Source organism: Nothoprocta perdicaria, unplaced genomic scaffold, assembly GCF_003342845.1.
Source record: "Nothoprocta perdicaria isolate Ctin4 unplaced genomic scaffold, notPer1 scaffold_75, whole genome shotgun sequence".
NCBI lineage: Eukaryota > Metazoa > Chordata > Aves > Tinamiformes > Tinamidae > Nothoprocta > Nothoprocta perdicaria.
Window position 1 is genome coordinate 1,098,248 of NW_020456032.1, and position 14,024 is coordinate 1,112,271.

The following is a 14,024-nucleotide window of genomic DNA, read 5'->3' on the forward strand; positions in this document are numbered from 1 at the left end:
GGGCGGCCTGCTCGCCTGGAGCTCGCTGGGCGCCGAGGAGGGCGGCGCGGCGGCCCTGGCCCGGCGCGGGGAGCGCCTGCGGCTGCGCTTCGTCGAGGTGCCCTGCTCCGCCGACTACGAGCGCCAGCGGCGGCACGAAGGTACCGGCCCGCCGGGCTCCCCCCGCGTGCGGCTTTCGGGCTGAGATCGGCGGGTTTAAACCCCTCTGAACATCTCCCTTTGCCAGCGAGTTGAATCCGCACTGTGAGAAAGAACTTCGCAGAACTTTTTTCTTTTTATTTTTTTTTTCCCTGCCTTTTACTCCGTGTCCACGAGAGGGTGGTGGCGGCCAGGCTTTCCTCCCTGTCCTGTGGAGCCCGCTCCGTGCGTTCCTGGTGGTTTCGTGGGGCGGTGAAACGTGTTCCCTGCCAAACTGGATCCCTCCGGGCGCTCTGCTCGCTGCACATCTCCGTCTGTCCCCGCACTGGGCTTCACTCTCTGCTCTGGCTCCGTGTCCCCAGCCGCCGGTTCTGGCCCCGTTTCCGTCAGCCCTCGGTGACCGGTGCACGTTCTCCTTTCTATTTAGGTGCTTGTCCCTGCTTCAGGTGGGGCCGATGCAGCTGAGCTTGCAGGCTGCTTCGGTGGATGCAGCGGTTCACGTCACGTAGCAGCGAGTTTATTTTCACAGCGCTCTCCGCCAGGAAACGTTTAATACAGAAATTTGAGGCGTTACTTGCCAGAGGCCAAGCTTTTAGCTTAGTATATTTGCGGGAGAAGATAAAGTACTTCCAGCAAGTACACGTTCTCTGAGTATTTTCTTCTCCATTCAGTGCTCCCATCTATAATGTCTATAAGGTCTTTTGCACAAAAGTGAGCCACTTTTTTTTTTTTTTTTTTTTTTAAATGCTAAATTTGCTTTCAAATAAACAGACTTACTGTTCTGATCCTTCCTGTGCTTAGCGCTGGTTCGTGACTGGCTTTTTGCTGAACTCTCTCTTCCTTCTCGGCTTGGCAAAATGGTCTGCTGTTGCCTTCAGAAGATCTCCTGCCCCGAAGGCTGTTCTTGCCGGTTCTTCACCAAAGATGCTGGTCGTGCTCTGCCTGTCCTCTTTAGCCAAGTAACTTTGCAAAACTTTGGTTCCCCAGTACCAACCTTTCCTGAAGGGAAAGGCCTCTGCTGTTATTTGCTGCTGGAAACGCAAAGTACCAACCTCTTCTGTAATTATGAGTCTTTGCTGGATTCCTTTTTTTGAGAATGTCGTTTTAAAACAAAGCCAAATTTCTATATTCAGATGAGTTTGTCCTTGGAGTGTTGAAACTCTCCTCTGGATATTCCTGTTTCTGCTAAGTCTCTTCTTGACTGTCCCTTTCCCCTTATCTCAAAGACAGTTTTCTTTGTCGTTCCAACATTAAAGAGACTTTTTTTTCAGTGACAGAAGGAAAGTCATTTCCCCTTTTTATCTCTGTCTTTTGAAAGAATTTCATTGCTTTCCTGTGTTCAGCTTTCTCCTGGAGTCCTTAAAACCTCACTTTCCTATCACTCTGTTACCTCAGTCTTTTTTTAATCCTGTTTTAGAACAGGGCAATCAAGTTTTATCAAGCACACTTGTGGCAATCTGCAGGTAGAGTTGTGCCAGGAATAAAGTTGTCAACTTTAGGTGCAGTGTGTAAAATGCATTGTGTGATCTGTGATTAACGATGATTGTTCTGCAAAGCTCTGAGGAGATCCTAGGATTACTAATTAACTAAATGCATGGCAAGTGAACCAAGATTAGCTCCTCGTGGCTGCCTCTGTCCGTGCAGCTTTGGTGGCTGTTCCTGCCTGTGCCCCGCTTGCCAGCCTGCAGGCAGGGATGTCTCATCCTTCCCAGTCAGCCTCCAAGCTGCTTGATGTTCAGAATTGAGTATCTGATTTAATCTGTCACTGCTGATCCCGTATTGGAGCCCTTCAAGGCAGAGCTGTCTGAAATGGGTGCTTTTTAATGTGAGGAGCAGGTAGTTTGTTGGCTGCCACTTGTTGCTGTTCAGAATGGCTGCGCTGCTGGGCTCCGGATGAACACGGAGCTTCCACTGCTTGAATTTTTATTGTGTGCTCGGCAGCGTTGGACTTGCAAATTGCTGATTCCTGGATTTAAATGCTTTAGAAGGGACAGAATGACCATAAAAACTCTATCTAAATTTCCGCAATCCAGGAAAAAAAAAATTTACAGTGTGCCTGGAATATGGTGCAGAAGTTCCCTTCTCTTCCCTCTCCCAATTCCGAACCTGGAACTTAAAACAACCTACCCCTACAAAGCCCCTGTGGTTTTGGTTTTGTGGGTTTTGTTTGTTTGCGTTTCCCCAAGATGTTACAGTTTGTGAAGAAGAGCTTGTTTCGCTTCTGTTCTCTCCTCCTTTCATTCATAGGGTCATGAAAAGGAAAGGGAGCTGCGGGGACAGTGGTTCTGCTTCGCTGCTGCTGCAGTGCTGGGTTCTGCTCCGCCGGGGCGCCCTGGATGCTCAGGACCATAACATCAACAACATCTACCTTTGTTTTGGGCTGCTCGTTTCTGCCACCATCCTCAAGTAGTGGAGTGTGCGCTCCCTGGAGCTCACACCTTCACCTGCCCTCGGCGGATTGTTGCCGGATGGTCCCAAAATGTGTTGAGGTTTCTGGGCTATGATGCAGTCAGGTGGCAGGGCCCGTTGCTCACTGACCCCACCTCAGTGTGGTGGCTGATCCGTGGGGAGGGCTGGTTTTGATGTGTGAATAACTGAAATGTGAAAAATGACTGTGGAGAGCTCGAGCAGGGAGCACCACGTCTGTGCATGCCCAGGAGTGCGTGGGGAAGGCAGGGCCCGGCTCGGGGTGCTAGTGCCAGCCTAGGCAGTCCGATGTGGTGCCTTTAACATAGGTTTAACCTGAAGTCTCCAAGTGGCCTCCTCTTCTTCCCTAAGCAAGGAAATAGTGCATACAGGTCAGTCTGTTGTTGTCAGTACTGAACCACTCATCTGGGTCAGTGTGAAAAGATGAACCTCTCATCTTTGTTTTGCTTCTGTCTTGAAATGCTGGAGGGACTTGAATCCCTCCCAGAGATGTAGCCAGGGTGCATCCACTGGAACAGAGCCTGAATTCATACAAGGCACTCGCCCTGTGACAGGTTTTGCTTTCCATCATGTTATGGTCGTCGTTTCAATTAGTTGCTTTTGATGGGAGTAGACTGATGCTTTTGACATGCACGGGCGAACGGGTTGATTTTTCGGGCACACTTTGCCCCTTCGATGGGCTTCTGACGAGCAGCTGATGCTCAGAGAGGAGCGTGGGGCCGCAGGAGCGAGTGCATGGCCAGGGTCAGAAACACGTTCACCCAAACGTGCCTGGTGCTTTGCATCCAAGCATGGATTTTCCCCAGCACAGAGCCCAGGGTCACTGGGGGCTTAAAATTCAGTTGTGTTGTTGTCTAAAGATTGCTTTGAACTGGACTTCTAATTCCATAAGAACTTGCATATGCTCTTTATCTGCAGTTCTTCTGCTGGCTTTTCTTCCCATAAGCTTTTGATATTAAAAATACTGTTTAAAAAGCTGCTGTTCGAGGTATTTGTGTAGACACCACCTACAGAGTGCTCCAGGCCTCCTCCTGATTCTTCTGCATGTTTGTTTGGTTTTATTCTGCTTTTTCTCACCCCAACTGTGTGGTCAGAGCATCAGTCTGCGATTCTGATTCACTCTTTTCTTAGGTTAATGTTGCTTTTGCAGTGGGCAAACACAGAAGTTCTCAGCACTTGCCAGCAGGAATCTTTGTTAACAAACTGAATGATGTATGGTCGAAACAGAAACATAAGTTGAATTAATTTCCTTGTGTGTTAATATATGAAATAGCAGAGTAAGCTATACTATACAGAGAAGTATCTATGGAGAAACCCCCGTTATTTGTAATATCTCCTTCATAGCTTGAACTCTTTATTCATGTTTTAAATTTTCCTTTGGTGAAGCAGCGATTCCCCCTCCTGTTTGTGAGGCTTCCGCTCTTTCTTCTTATCCCAAGAGTTTTTTCCGCTGTCACTGAATTAGAGCAAATTGAATCAGGGATGCAGATACAGTGCGAATTAACTGTAATACCTCTTGGAGCTTTGCTGGGCCAGGACCATGCTTCTCTGCATCAAAACCAGGTTTATATGTCTATATATCTCTGTATAACTAGAAGGATGTGTATGTGTGTCTACTATAGCCTTACTAAACAGCTCTAAGCAGTTGATTTGCAAGCTGACATCAGTGAGTCAGTTTGAATTCTATATTTGGTTTATTGTAATAAAAAAACTGAGCAACAAATTTGCAGCAGACTCTTCTTAAGAAAATTAAATGAGGCCAGGAATTATTTTCAGGACAACAGAAAAAAACAGTTTATTTTTATAGGCCCAGCGTTGCTCTGCATTTTGTTTAACTTAAAGGTCAGAGGCTCTGGGTCCTGTGTGGCACAGCCCCGTAAATCTGGTGTTTTGTTTGTGCTTCTCCAGTATATCTGTGGCCTGACTGGTCTCTCTAGGAGGTGAGGTACAAAACCCACTGAAACTGAGGTCTTTCTTTTATTTGGAACGATCTAAAATGTTTTGAGATAAGTGATGTTCCTTCTGGATGTTGTGAATCTGAAAAGGGAGTAGGAGGGTATTTATTGAGACTTGTTCCGAACCTCTTTTGACAGATTATCTTGTTTCTTTTTCTGTTTTTTTTCATGCTGCAGGCTGTACCCCGAGGAAGTGCGGGAGAGGAGTAACCGATGCAGTGATCACTCGGGAGGAAGCTGAAAGAATCCGTAGGTAAATCTCTCTTTCTTTTTACAAGGGTTTTAGTTTGTGTTGAAGAGGAAGCAGCTCATGCTGATGGTGAGCCTGTGCTTAAGGTGTAGCTATGGCACAAAGCTTATTAGCTGAAGTACTAAGGAGAGGGATTAAACAGGCTAAAGCATAAACGGGCTTATTTTCTAGAGCCATTTTGCATTTTTGCTTTAGTTAGGGCTGTTTCATATAGAATCTGGCTAGTTCAGTGGGTGGCATGTGGGCTGTGGAGAATAATTCACATCCAAAGGGAAGGTGGTATTCTCTGAATTAAATGGATTTTAAAGGATTTTTCACTTGGCCTTCTGTTCCACCTGATCTTGAAAAACAACAAAACAGCCAAACCTTCTTCTAGCCTCATCTCTTTGTGGATGGTCAGGAGCTGGTGCTGACTGTGTGGCGTCTTCTATGAATACAGAGAGGTGGGTTTGATCAAGCGGTAGGAGACACTAGCAGGTTATGGAGTTAGGAGAGTGAGCTGAGTGCTCTCTGTACTCAGCGGTCACCTAGGGGAAATAACCACTGTAACTCACCGTGGCCCTAGGCTGGCGTGCAGCTGGTGTGGTGCTTGGCTCACTGCTCAGGCTGGTCTTCAGCCTTTTCAAAATCTAGGCTCCTTTTTTGATACAGCAGCTCTGTGTTATGCCATTTAAAATAGTAATTTTTTAAAAAAAGTGTGTGTTTATCTTATTTGCTTAGGATATCTTTGACAACCAACTTTTTCGAGGAGAGTTTTGGGAGATTTATGAAAAAGAACTTTGAGCTCAGAAATGTTGTGCAATGTAGAGACTTTTTGTTTTTTTCCACGACAGGCTCCACGATTTAAAAGTTTGCAAATAAACAGCAGCTTCTCCTTTCCACTCAGTTAGGGTACATGTGATGTGTCAACTGGCATTGACTGAAGAGCTGTATGTTGTAAGTAATGGCATTAAAAAACAAATCAGTCCTCACCTGAGGTTACTGTTCTGCCTACAGGATAGCGGAGAGAGGCCTCTCCCTGGGAGGATCTGATGGAGGGGTAAGCAGTACCCACTCACTTTTAACATCCTTTTACTTATAAATTCATTTGAGGGCTAGTGGGGAGGGGAGCTGAAATGGAGATTTTTGTCCTTACATTCAGATTTGGGAACAATTTACCTCAATGTTTTCCTTCCCTCTGCTAGTGGTAAAATAAAGGACACCAGTACAGCTGATGCATTCCATGTTATGCGGCCAAGCATTTCCAGTGCCTCTGTTGAACTCTCTGTTTTAGGGCATGGTTTTGTCTTCTGCCTTTGGAATCGGTTACTGCAGCAGAACTCACAGGTTTGACTGCTTGTTTTGAGAAGCTAAATCCCAGTGGAGCACGACTGTCACTTAGACATTGGTTTTGTGCGGTGACAAGAAGTATTGTGTAATATCTCATGTAGAGCTTTAAATGAAAACCTTTAAAATGAAAAAGGTTAAAAAAATGAAAACAAAGCCATGTCTTTTGCTGAAAAAATAAGATGTTATCGTACTTAGGATTGCCAGGAAGCGTGTGAAAAATGTAAACTGAGAAACTTAGGCAGTGTTGCCGGTCTAAAACAGCATCTTTCAGAGATGGAATGTTCTCTGTTGACTCAGTCAGGATCCCTTGGATGTTTCAACTTTGTGACTGCAAATCTTGCCATTTTGACTAGGTAACGGGGCCTTTTTTAGATCTGCTGCTTAACTCCTGTCAAGAGGATCGTTTTCTGTCTCCTTCTCTTGGAACCGAGATGTGATTTTCATTAGACTCCACAAAGAGGAATTGAAAGGATAGTGTTCAGCACAGAATGGAGATGGTTTTATGGGCTTCATGGGCCTGGACCATGGAGAGCAGAGAGTGAGTGAGCAGCTGAGGGTGAGGGAGCTGGGCAAGCAGAGACAGGGCGGCCTGAGGGGAGACATGAGTACGGTGAGAGATGAGCAGAGTGCGCGCTGGCCAAGAGCTGAGCTCCCGAGCTGGGCTATGGGGACAACAAGCCAGGCTTGCTGACAGATACAGATCCGCTCTCTGAATCATCTTGGAGGCCTCGCTGCGTGCGCTTTGAAAGCAGAGAGAGAAGCCGGGGACAGGAAGATTCTATCGTTGCAACAAGATAAAGTTCTGTAAGAAATCCGATGTCCTCGGGGAGGTCTGTGCTATCATCCAGATCTTGTGCTTCTCGTGATGTGCGAATGTGAGAAAGTCACCGAGTGCTGTTATTCCATGGGGAGAGGTGCGAGACAGAAGCTGTGTGAGGCTGCACTGGGGCTTTGTCCAAAATAATGGATAAACATCAGAAGATGTTGCCCGCTGTTTCCTGGGGATTGTGTTTAGGGGAAGCTTTTGGACATAGTCCCTTTACTTGTATTCTTTCATGCTTTCTTTTCCCTGTTCTACCTCTCTCTCTGTGGGGTGTATGCAGGTCTAGTCTTCATGTCATGGAGGGAATCAATTCCTGCTATTGTTATCTTGGCTCCCAGACATTGTCAAATGTTGATGGTGTGTAGATGAAGCCGTCTGTCTGTCCTGGAGCCTTTATCCTCTCTTTAAATCTGTCATCTGGATAGCACACAAAATGTTTCAAGTCTTACTTCGTCTAGCTGCATTGCATATTTGCCTCCAAGCTTCAGGTGTATTGGATTGCATGGGGTTTGTTGCTTTTTTCTGAAGATTTGCTTAAGCAATTCCTTGTTTCTCTTCTTTAATTTCATTTTTTGCTAGACAATTTGAGCCCATAACCATTCCTAATTAAGCTTCCAGAAATTCCTGTTGTAGTACTGACTACGTTTGCATCTTTCTCCTTTCTTCCCAGCCACGTGTCTGACCTCTGTCAGTCATATGGCTTAAATTTTGATGCCACGTGTGTGTGTCGCTTGGTGTAGTTTGAAGAGCTAAATCTGCAATAGGTTCTTCTTTGACTGCCCCTCTCCTGGTTTCCTCAGAGAACTGAAGTGTAACGAACCACGTTTGGGTTCCCCTCTCCATCCATTTGTGTGGAGAAGATCCTGGCAGACATCCAAGCTACTGATGCTACCTGCTCCAGTCTTCCTTTCTGATTGTTCTTAGATTCATAAATATGTATGTGTGTGTATGAATCATATATAGATATCATGTAATATATACATCACATGTATATATGTATACATATACACACACATATGTATATTTTTCTATGCATATATATATATATGCATGGAGACTGGAAGAGGCCATTACAGTCCTCTAGTCTAACTCCCAACAGAATCCAAGCAAGGGCACGTGTTTGCTTCCACTCATGAGCTTCTTTCTTCTGTAGGTCTCTGCAGACTGCAGTTGTAAAATAGTTCTGCACTCTGTTCTTTCTCTCATTCGCAGAATGTCATTTGCTTTAGCTACTTTGATACTGGTTGCCTTTATTTTTTTTCTTCTCTGTAGAGATAATGACTTTCCCCTTTAGTCCCTACCTTATATTTTCTTGCAGGCTCCCCCTGTTTGGGTTTCTTTTTTATTCATGACTCATTCGTTCACATCTTAGGTGCTGTCATCGTAACTTCTCTCCAGTGTATATGAAACTTGACTCATTATCGAGTCTATGGGCATGTTTTTAGAAGCACCAGAAGAGAAACTTGGTAGTGCAGCTCTCCTTTGATTCCTGCATTGCAGCAAAAATGGTAGGAGTAGTTAACTGGACTTGCCTTTTGCAGAGAAAATTAAATTTCTTGGTCAGTGAAAGAAGCAAACAGAGCATGTAGCCATTATCCCAGCAAGGGTTTCTGTTGTGTGCACGCAGACTCCTGTGTGGACCAGTATTTCTGTACGTGGTGTCACTCCTTGCTTTGCCTTCAGCTCTCCCACCCAGGCCTTGAAGTCCTCAAAATGCTTCCCATTCTGCATTTTCCTGGAAGAGGATAAAGCTTCTGCATAGGGCTTTGCCTTTCACCCCTGCCACCTACCTCTACTACAGGGCACATAGTTTCCATCCTTCACGTTTAGCCTCTTTAATATCTTCTGCAAGGAGCTGCCACTTGATAGGGTGTCCATCACTTAACTTTGTTCTTGTACAAGTGTGTGTCAGTGTGACTGGATTTATACGAGACGGCTTGGGAGGAATGGGTTGTGTCTGCTCTGTGCTTGGCATGAACTTGTATCAGGCACCATATTCAAATATTCCATTCAATCTCCACAGTAATTGCCCGCATCTCCTGAAATCTGAAGGATATATAAACTAGATTAGTTACATTTATGCCTTGTAAATAATTGGTATAAATTTTAAAAGGCATGAACTGCGTCCTGCTCTCAAGATCTGAGCAGAGAAGCTCTCGAAGTTGCTCTTGTTTTGAGAACCCGAGTCTGGTGTTGCCCAGGAAGACGTGGGAATGGAGAGCTCTGCTGCTCTTCCCTTTTCCCAGCCTGAGCGTGGGCACTGGAGAATGGGGAAGGTCTCGAGCTCTACCAGCCTCTCTAGATAAAGGTGGAAATGGGCTTTGCATCTTCTCTTCCAGGTGGCTTGTCAGCTGTTTTCTTTCTGTATCTTAAGTAAATGTTTCAAGGAAAGAAGAAACAAGGTAGAATTGCTGTAGCAGTGATTATGTAGGTAATAGTTTGCTCTGATCCTAACCAAAGGCATTGTAAGGGCCTGTGGCTCTTTGTAAACTGGGCAAGGTGATGCTTTATGCTGTGTGCTGGCATCTGCTGATTACTTGCATGTCCTTTCTGGATCCTTTTATCAAGCAAGTGGAAAGGAACAGTAATCAAGGTCTGAAAGCACCTGGATTTGTACTTTTGAAGGGAGTCCAGTTTTACAGAATCACAGAATGGCTGAGGTTGGAAGGGACCCCTAGGGATCACCCAGCCCAGCCCCTGCGCCAGCAGGGACACCCAGAGCTCGGGGCACCCAGTCCCATCCAGGCGGGTTGGGGAGATCTGCAGAGCAGGAGCCTCCCCAGCCGCCCTGGGCAGCCTTGGCCAGGGCTCTGGCATCTCCACAGCAAGGAAGTTCTTCCTCATATGGTTTCCTATTTGCAGAAGTTCTGTAAGCCAGGACATTGGGGTAGTTTTCCTGGAAGTTCTCAGAAGCAGATGCGTTGGGTATATGCAGTTGCATTGTTCCTACCATTTTTACATAACCTTTGCAGGGGGTTCAAACGGGGACCACTTACCCGGACAGCAGACTGGTGAAGCTGAAGTGATGCTGGTGACACCACCAGCTTCCACCAAGGCATCCTTCCCAGTGCAGGAAATGGTGCTGGAATGATTTGCCCACAGGCTTGTGAGCTTCTGCGGCTTGAGGAAGCACCTGTGTGTGCTTAGGAAACGTGCTGCAAGTACCTGAGAGGCATTTTTGTTTGCTTATTTTTTACTGATTCTTGAGCAAAGATTGGCCTGAGAGCTGCTCCGAGATGAGTGTGAGATGACTTTTCCCTGCAGCTGTTTGTGGCTTTTGGAGAACTTCTTTGAGAAGGAGAGATTTGAAAAGCTCCTGTGCTGTCCATTGAAGCAACTCATTATACATTTTAAAGGATTCAGGGCTGAATAAAATGATTTGGATAAAGTTTATTAAAGGAAGGTTGTTGTTATGTCTCACTTCTAAATGGGAACTTCAGTGAGGTTCCTCTGTTGCAGTACTGAAGCTCAAGACAGTTGAGGTCTGTCCGGCGAGGTGTCTCTCTGCCCTAGCAAATCTGCATCTCAGTCCTTTTAGTTCAGCCTTGAGGTAAACAGAAGTGTTTAACTTGAATCAGAGGGAGAATGCATTTAATTTGTAAATGAAAAAAAAATGACTTTTTCATCTTTTGCAGCAATCAGATTTATTTCATATTTTTAAATATATCATTTGAGTCTAGCAAAATTTAGAGTTGTAGTTGTTCTTTTAAGCAGACTGTCATGTCTGTAGTATTTAATGAGAGAAGTGCACGGGAACTGTGAGGGAGTAGTTTTTAGTAACAAGTGGTAAATAAAGTAAGTATTAGTGCTGCTATTCAAGCACTTGACACGTTTTGGAAAACTATCCATCTCGGTGAGGAGGGGGAGTGCCTTGAAGAAGGGATCCAGGAAGGCAGTATCCTTTGCCATGCAGGAAGACTGGCAGTTCTCTATGTCACAGAATGACACAGGACTGCTATTCCTGAAATTCTTGTCTGTAGTATTTTAATCTTTTGTCCATACATATATGTATATATATGTGTGTGTGTGCGCATGTCTCAATATATCACAACAGTCTGAGGGAGGCTTGCAATAGTAAGACAAAATAAGCATTAATATTGGGAACCATCTTAAAAGCTAATAACTTAGGATAAAAAAAAAGTTGCAAAAAAGTTGACTTAGGATAGTTATTTAAGGTCATAGTTACATAATGACAAAGCTTTCTATGCTCCTTTTCCCTCTTGTTTGTTTGTTTGTTTTAACATTTGCCTCTTTTTCCCAGGCTTCTATTTTGGATTTACACTCTGGAGCTCTTTCCCTGGGCAAGCATTTTGTCAACCTGTACAGGTAAAACGGTTGTGGCTTGTTTCATTTCTCAAGGCTGTGAGAAATGAAGTTAACAGTGTCACGCTGTAGAAGTTAGATTTGCCACTGTTCCCATGACCTGTATAAAACTTCTGAAAACCTGAAAAACCTGTATAAAACTTCTGAAAATCTTCTTTTTTCTTTGTTTTAAACTGAGCTCTTTGAGAACTATTTAGAACTTGTTCTTCTGAGTTCATCACGCACCAGAAAATCATATATTTTTATCATATTTACATATTACCTATAGTTTTGTCAACAAAATAAAAGAGATGAAGCACTCAACTTGTTTTGAATCTGTAAGCTTGTCTCCTGAGGTGGGAGGGGAGATTTTCATTTCTGGCAAAATCAGTTATCACTTGCTGCCTTTTGATCCTTTGCTCTTTTAATATTAAATTATTGAACAGTGCTTTGGGAACATCACACTTCCTACAAATAATGATTTTCATTATGTCTTAACGTATTCGTTGTGGGTAAAGCAGGTGGGTGTGAGAATGGAGCTTGCTATTACCTGGGCTGGTTGATTCCTCTTTGAGACTCGTGTTCAATTTTCCAGGTACTTTGGGGACAAAATTCAAGACATCTTCACAGAAGAGGATTTTGCATTGTATCGGTAAAGAACTTCAATAACTGCTGGAGGAATGACAAAACATAATTTGGCCTTTGGTAGAGCGCTGTGATAGATTCAGTCTTGCGATTTTATTTGCAGTTCAAAATAGTTATCCCTGTGCAAGCTAAACGGACACTGAGGGAAATAATTTAAAGGACCTTCTGGTGACTGTTTGGTTAGTTCAGAGCATTCAGATGTTATTTTATCTGCATCTCTGATGTCAGGATAGTACAGGTGATATAGATGTGTAGGGCTGCCATGGTTCTGATCACATTTCACCTTCTTTAAGTGGTCAATGGGGAGAAATGTTAATTTGTATAACTTATCCCTGCAGACTGTCCCTGTAACGTTGGGCTGCCCCCAAGCCTGTGAACATCGTGTTTTCCCCTTTATTGGGAAAGGAAGTAGCAGCAAAAAAAGTTGAGCTCAACCTAACATTAACCTCAATCTGATGTTGAGCTTAGCTGACACCTCTACCTATTCCTCTGTTGTTTTCCATCATTTGGACTAAAATCTCATTGCTCTAAGGCTTCATTTCACAAATTATCAAAGGCTGGCTCAGTATTGATTTGATGTATGGCTGGTTCTGATGGAAGCTGCTCCTGCAGACGTGCGAGCAGGGGGAGCTGCTTCCTCAGAGTCCTGCGCCTGTCAGAACCTGTTAGCTGTAAACGCGAAGCTTAGGATGTAGAACTTGCCCATCCGCTCCTGTTTCCCACCTGCTTTTCAGGGAATGTTGCATTAATTGATACGGAGGGTTGTATGCTCTTAACACTTGAGTCTTTTGTGAAGTGCAGCAAAACATGAGCAATGATAAAGCACAATGAGGACGGACTTGCGCTCCTGCTGTTCTGGCTAGCAAGGCAGAGCATATTTTTGCCCCTAAAAAGCAAGAATATGAAACACCACTCTAATATGGTTCCTTTGGCATCTCATTCTTTTAGCTTTCCAGTACATCTACTCGTATATGCAACGAGGACAACAAAGTTAACGAGTTCCATGTGCCTGAAGGTGTGTGGCAGAGGTTTAGGAACAAGCATTCAGTGTTGACTGGACATAATAAATCTCTAGCTGTGTATTTGAACAGTAGCTTTTTGTAACTTAAAACGTACCTGACTTGAACATTTTGAAGTCCAATTTAAATGGTTTCTAATTGTTTTTGTAGATTTTCTTGCCTTTGTGGAGGAATCTAAGCTCCCTCTAGTGCCTGAAGTAATATTAAATGGCAAAATAAATTCCTCAGAAGTGGGGTATGAGTGGAATGCCTATATCTGGCTAGTTTTATTACTGTAGTTTTATCTTCAGAAAGCATTAACTATTTACAGTATAAAATTATTTTGCTTGACCCTTTTTAGATACCGTTATCTTGTTGCTGAATGAGGCGTCCCTGCTGGAGCAGGGAGTTGGGCTAGATGGTCTCTAGCAGTTGAGGTTGGTCCCTTCCAACCTCAACCATTCCGTGATTCTGTGAATTTCTCTTTCAAGTGTGCTCACCTCTGAGCCCTAACACCTCACTGAAGTGTGCTGCTTTCTTGATTGTTAATGAACTTTGCAATGAGTATGGAAAAGTTAGTCCGTGCCTCCCCATGATGGTGAAGAGTAATTGGGAGAGAGGTGTCCTTGGTCTTACATATACGTGTGTTTCTGTGTATGATCAAAGAATCTGTAGGAAGTATGTGGGTACCTGGGGGCAGGAGGTGCCTTGCTAAAGGGTATTTTTGTTTTGTATGAATCAAAATTCAAACAAATCACATAAATATTTCTGCTCCTTACTTTGTGGGATGAGACAGCTGTCTGGGAATATGTTAGGCTACTATAGGGGATGTGTCAATCTGATGGATACGAATCTTATATACATCACAGAATGCTTTTATTTGTATTAATGGCCATGCTTGAGCACAAGCTGTAGCAGCTTATGTCTGTCCTGAATGGTTTTGTGCTATTCTTGGGAACATTTATTTCATTACTTCCATTTACCTACCAAGGTCTGTTTAAAAATACACCCTTGAGAGAAATAACTAAAAATAATTCGTGTCTGAGTATTACTGATTATGGCAGTAACAAATTTAAGTAGACATCCTGAGCCAGGAGGCCGCTTTCTAAACTCTCTGTGTCAAAATTATGTTGCTTCAAGAATCAATTACATTTTCT

General features: G+C 44.0%; 1 protein-coding gene across 1 annotated transcript in view; it reads left to right on the forward strand.

Annotated features, from left to right (window-relative positions):
* Position 1: 1 nt before the first annotated feature.
* Positions 2-14,024, forward strand: part of OGFOD3 (2-oxoglutarate and iron dependent oxygenase domain containing 3) — a gene marked incomplete at its 5' end in the record, with an annotated part of 37,734 nt that continues 23,711 nt past the window's right edge. The window contains 5 exons of the mRNA XM_026051389.1: positions 2-140; positions 4,698-4,773; positions 5,767-5,809; positions 11,184-11,248; positions 11,820-11,876. Of these exons, the coding sequence (XP_025907174.1) occupies positions 2-140; positions 4,698-4,773; positions 5,767-5,809; positions 11,184-11,248; positions 11,820-11,876 (380 nt within the window). The remainder of the gene's footprint in view (positions 141-4,697; positions 4,774-5,766; positions 5,810-11,183; positions 11,249-11,819; positions 11,877-14,024) is intronic.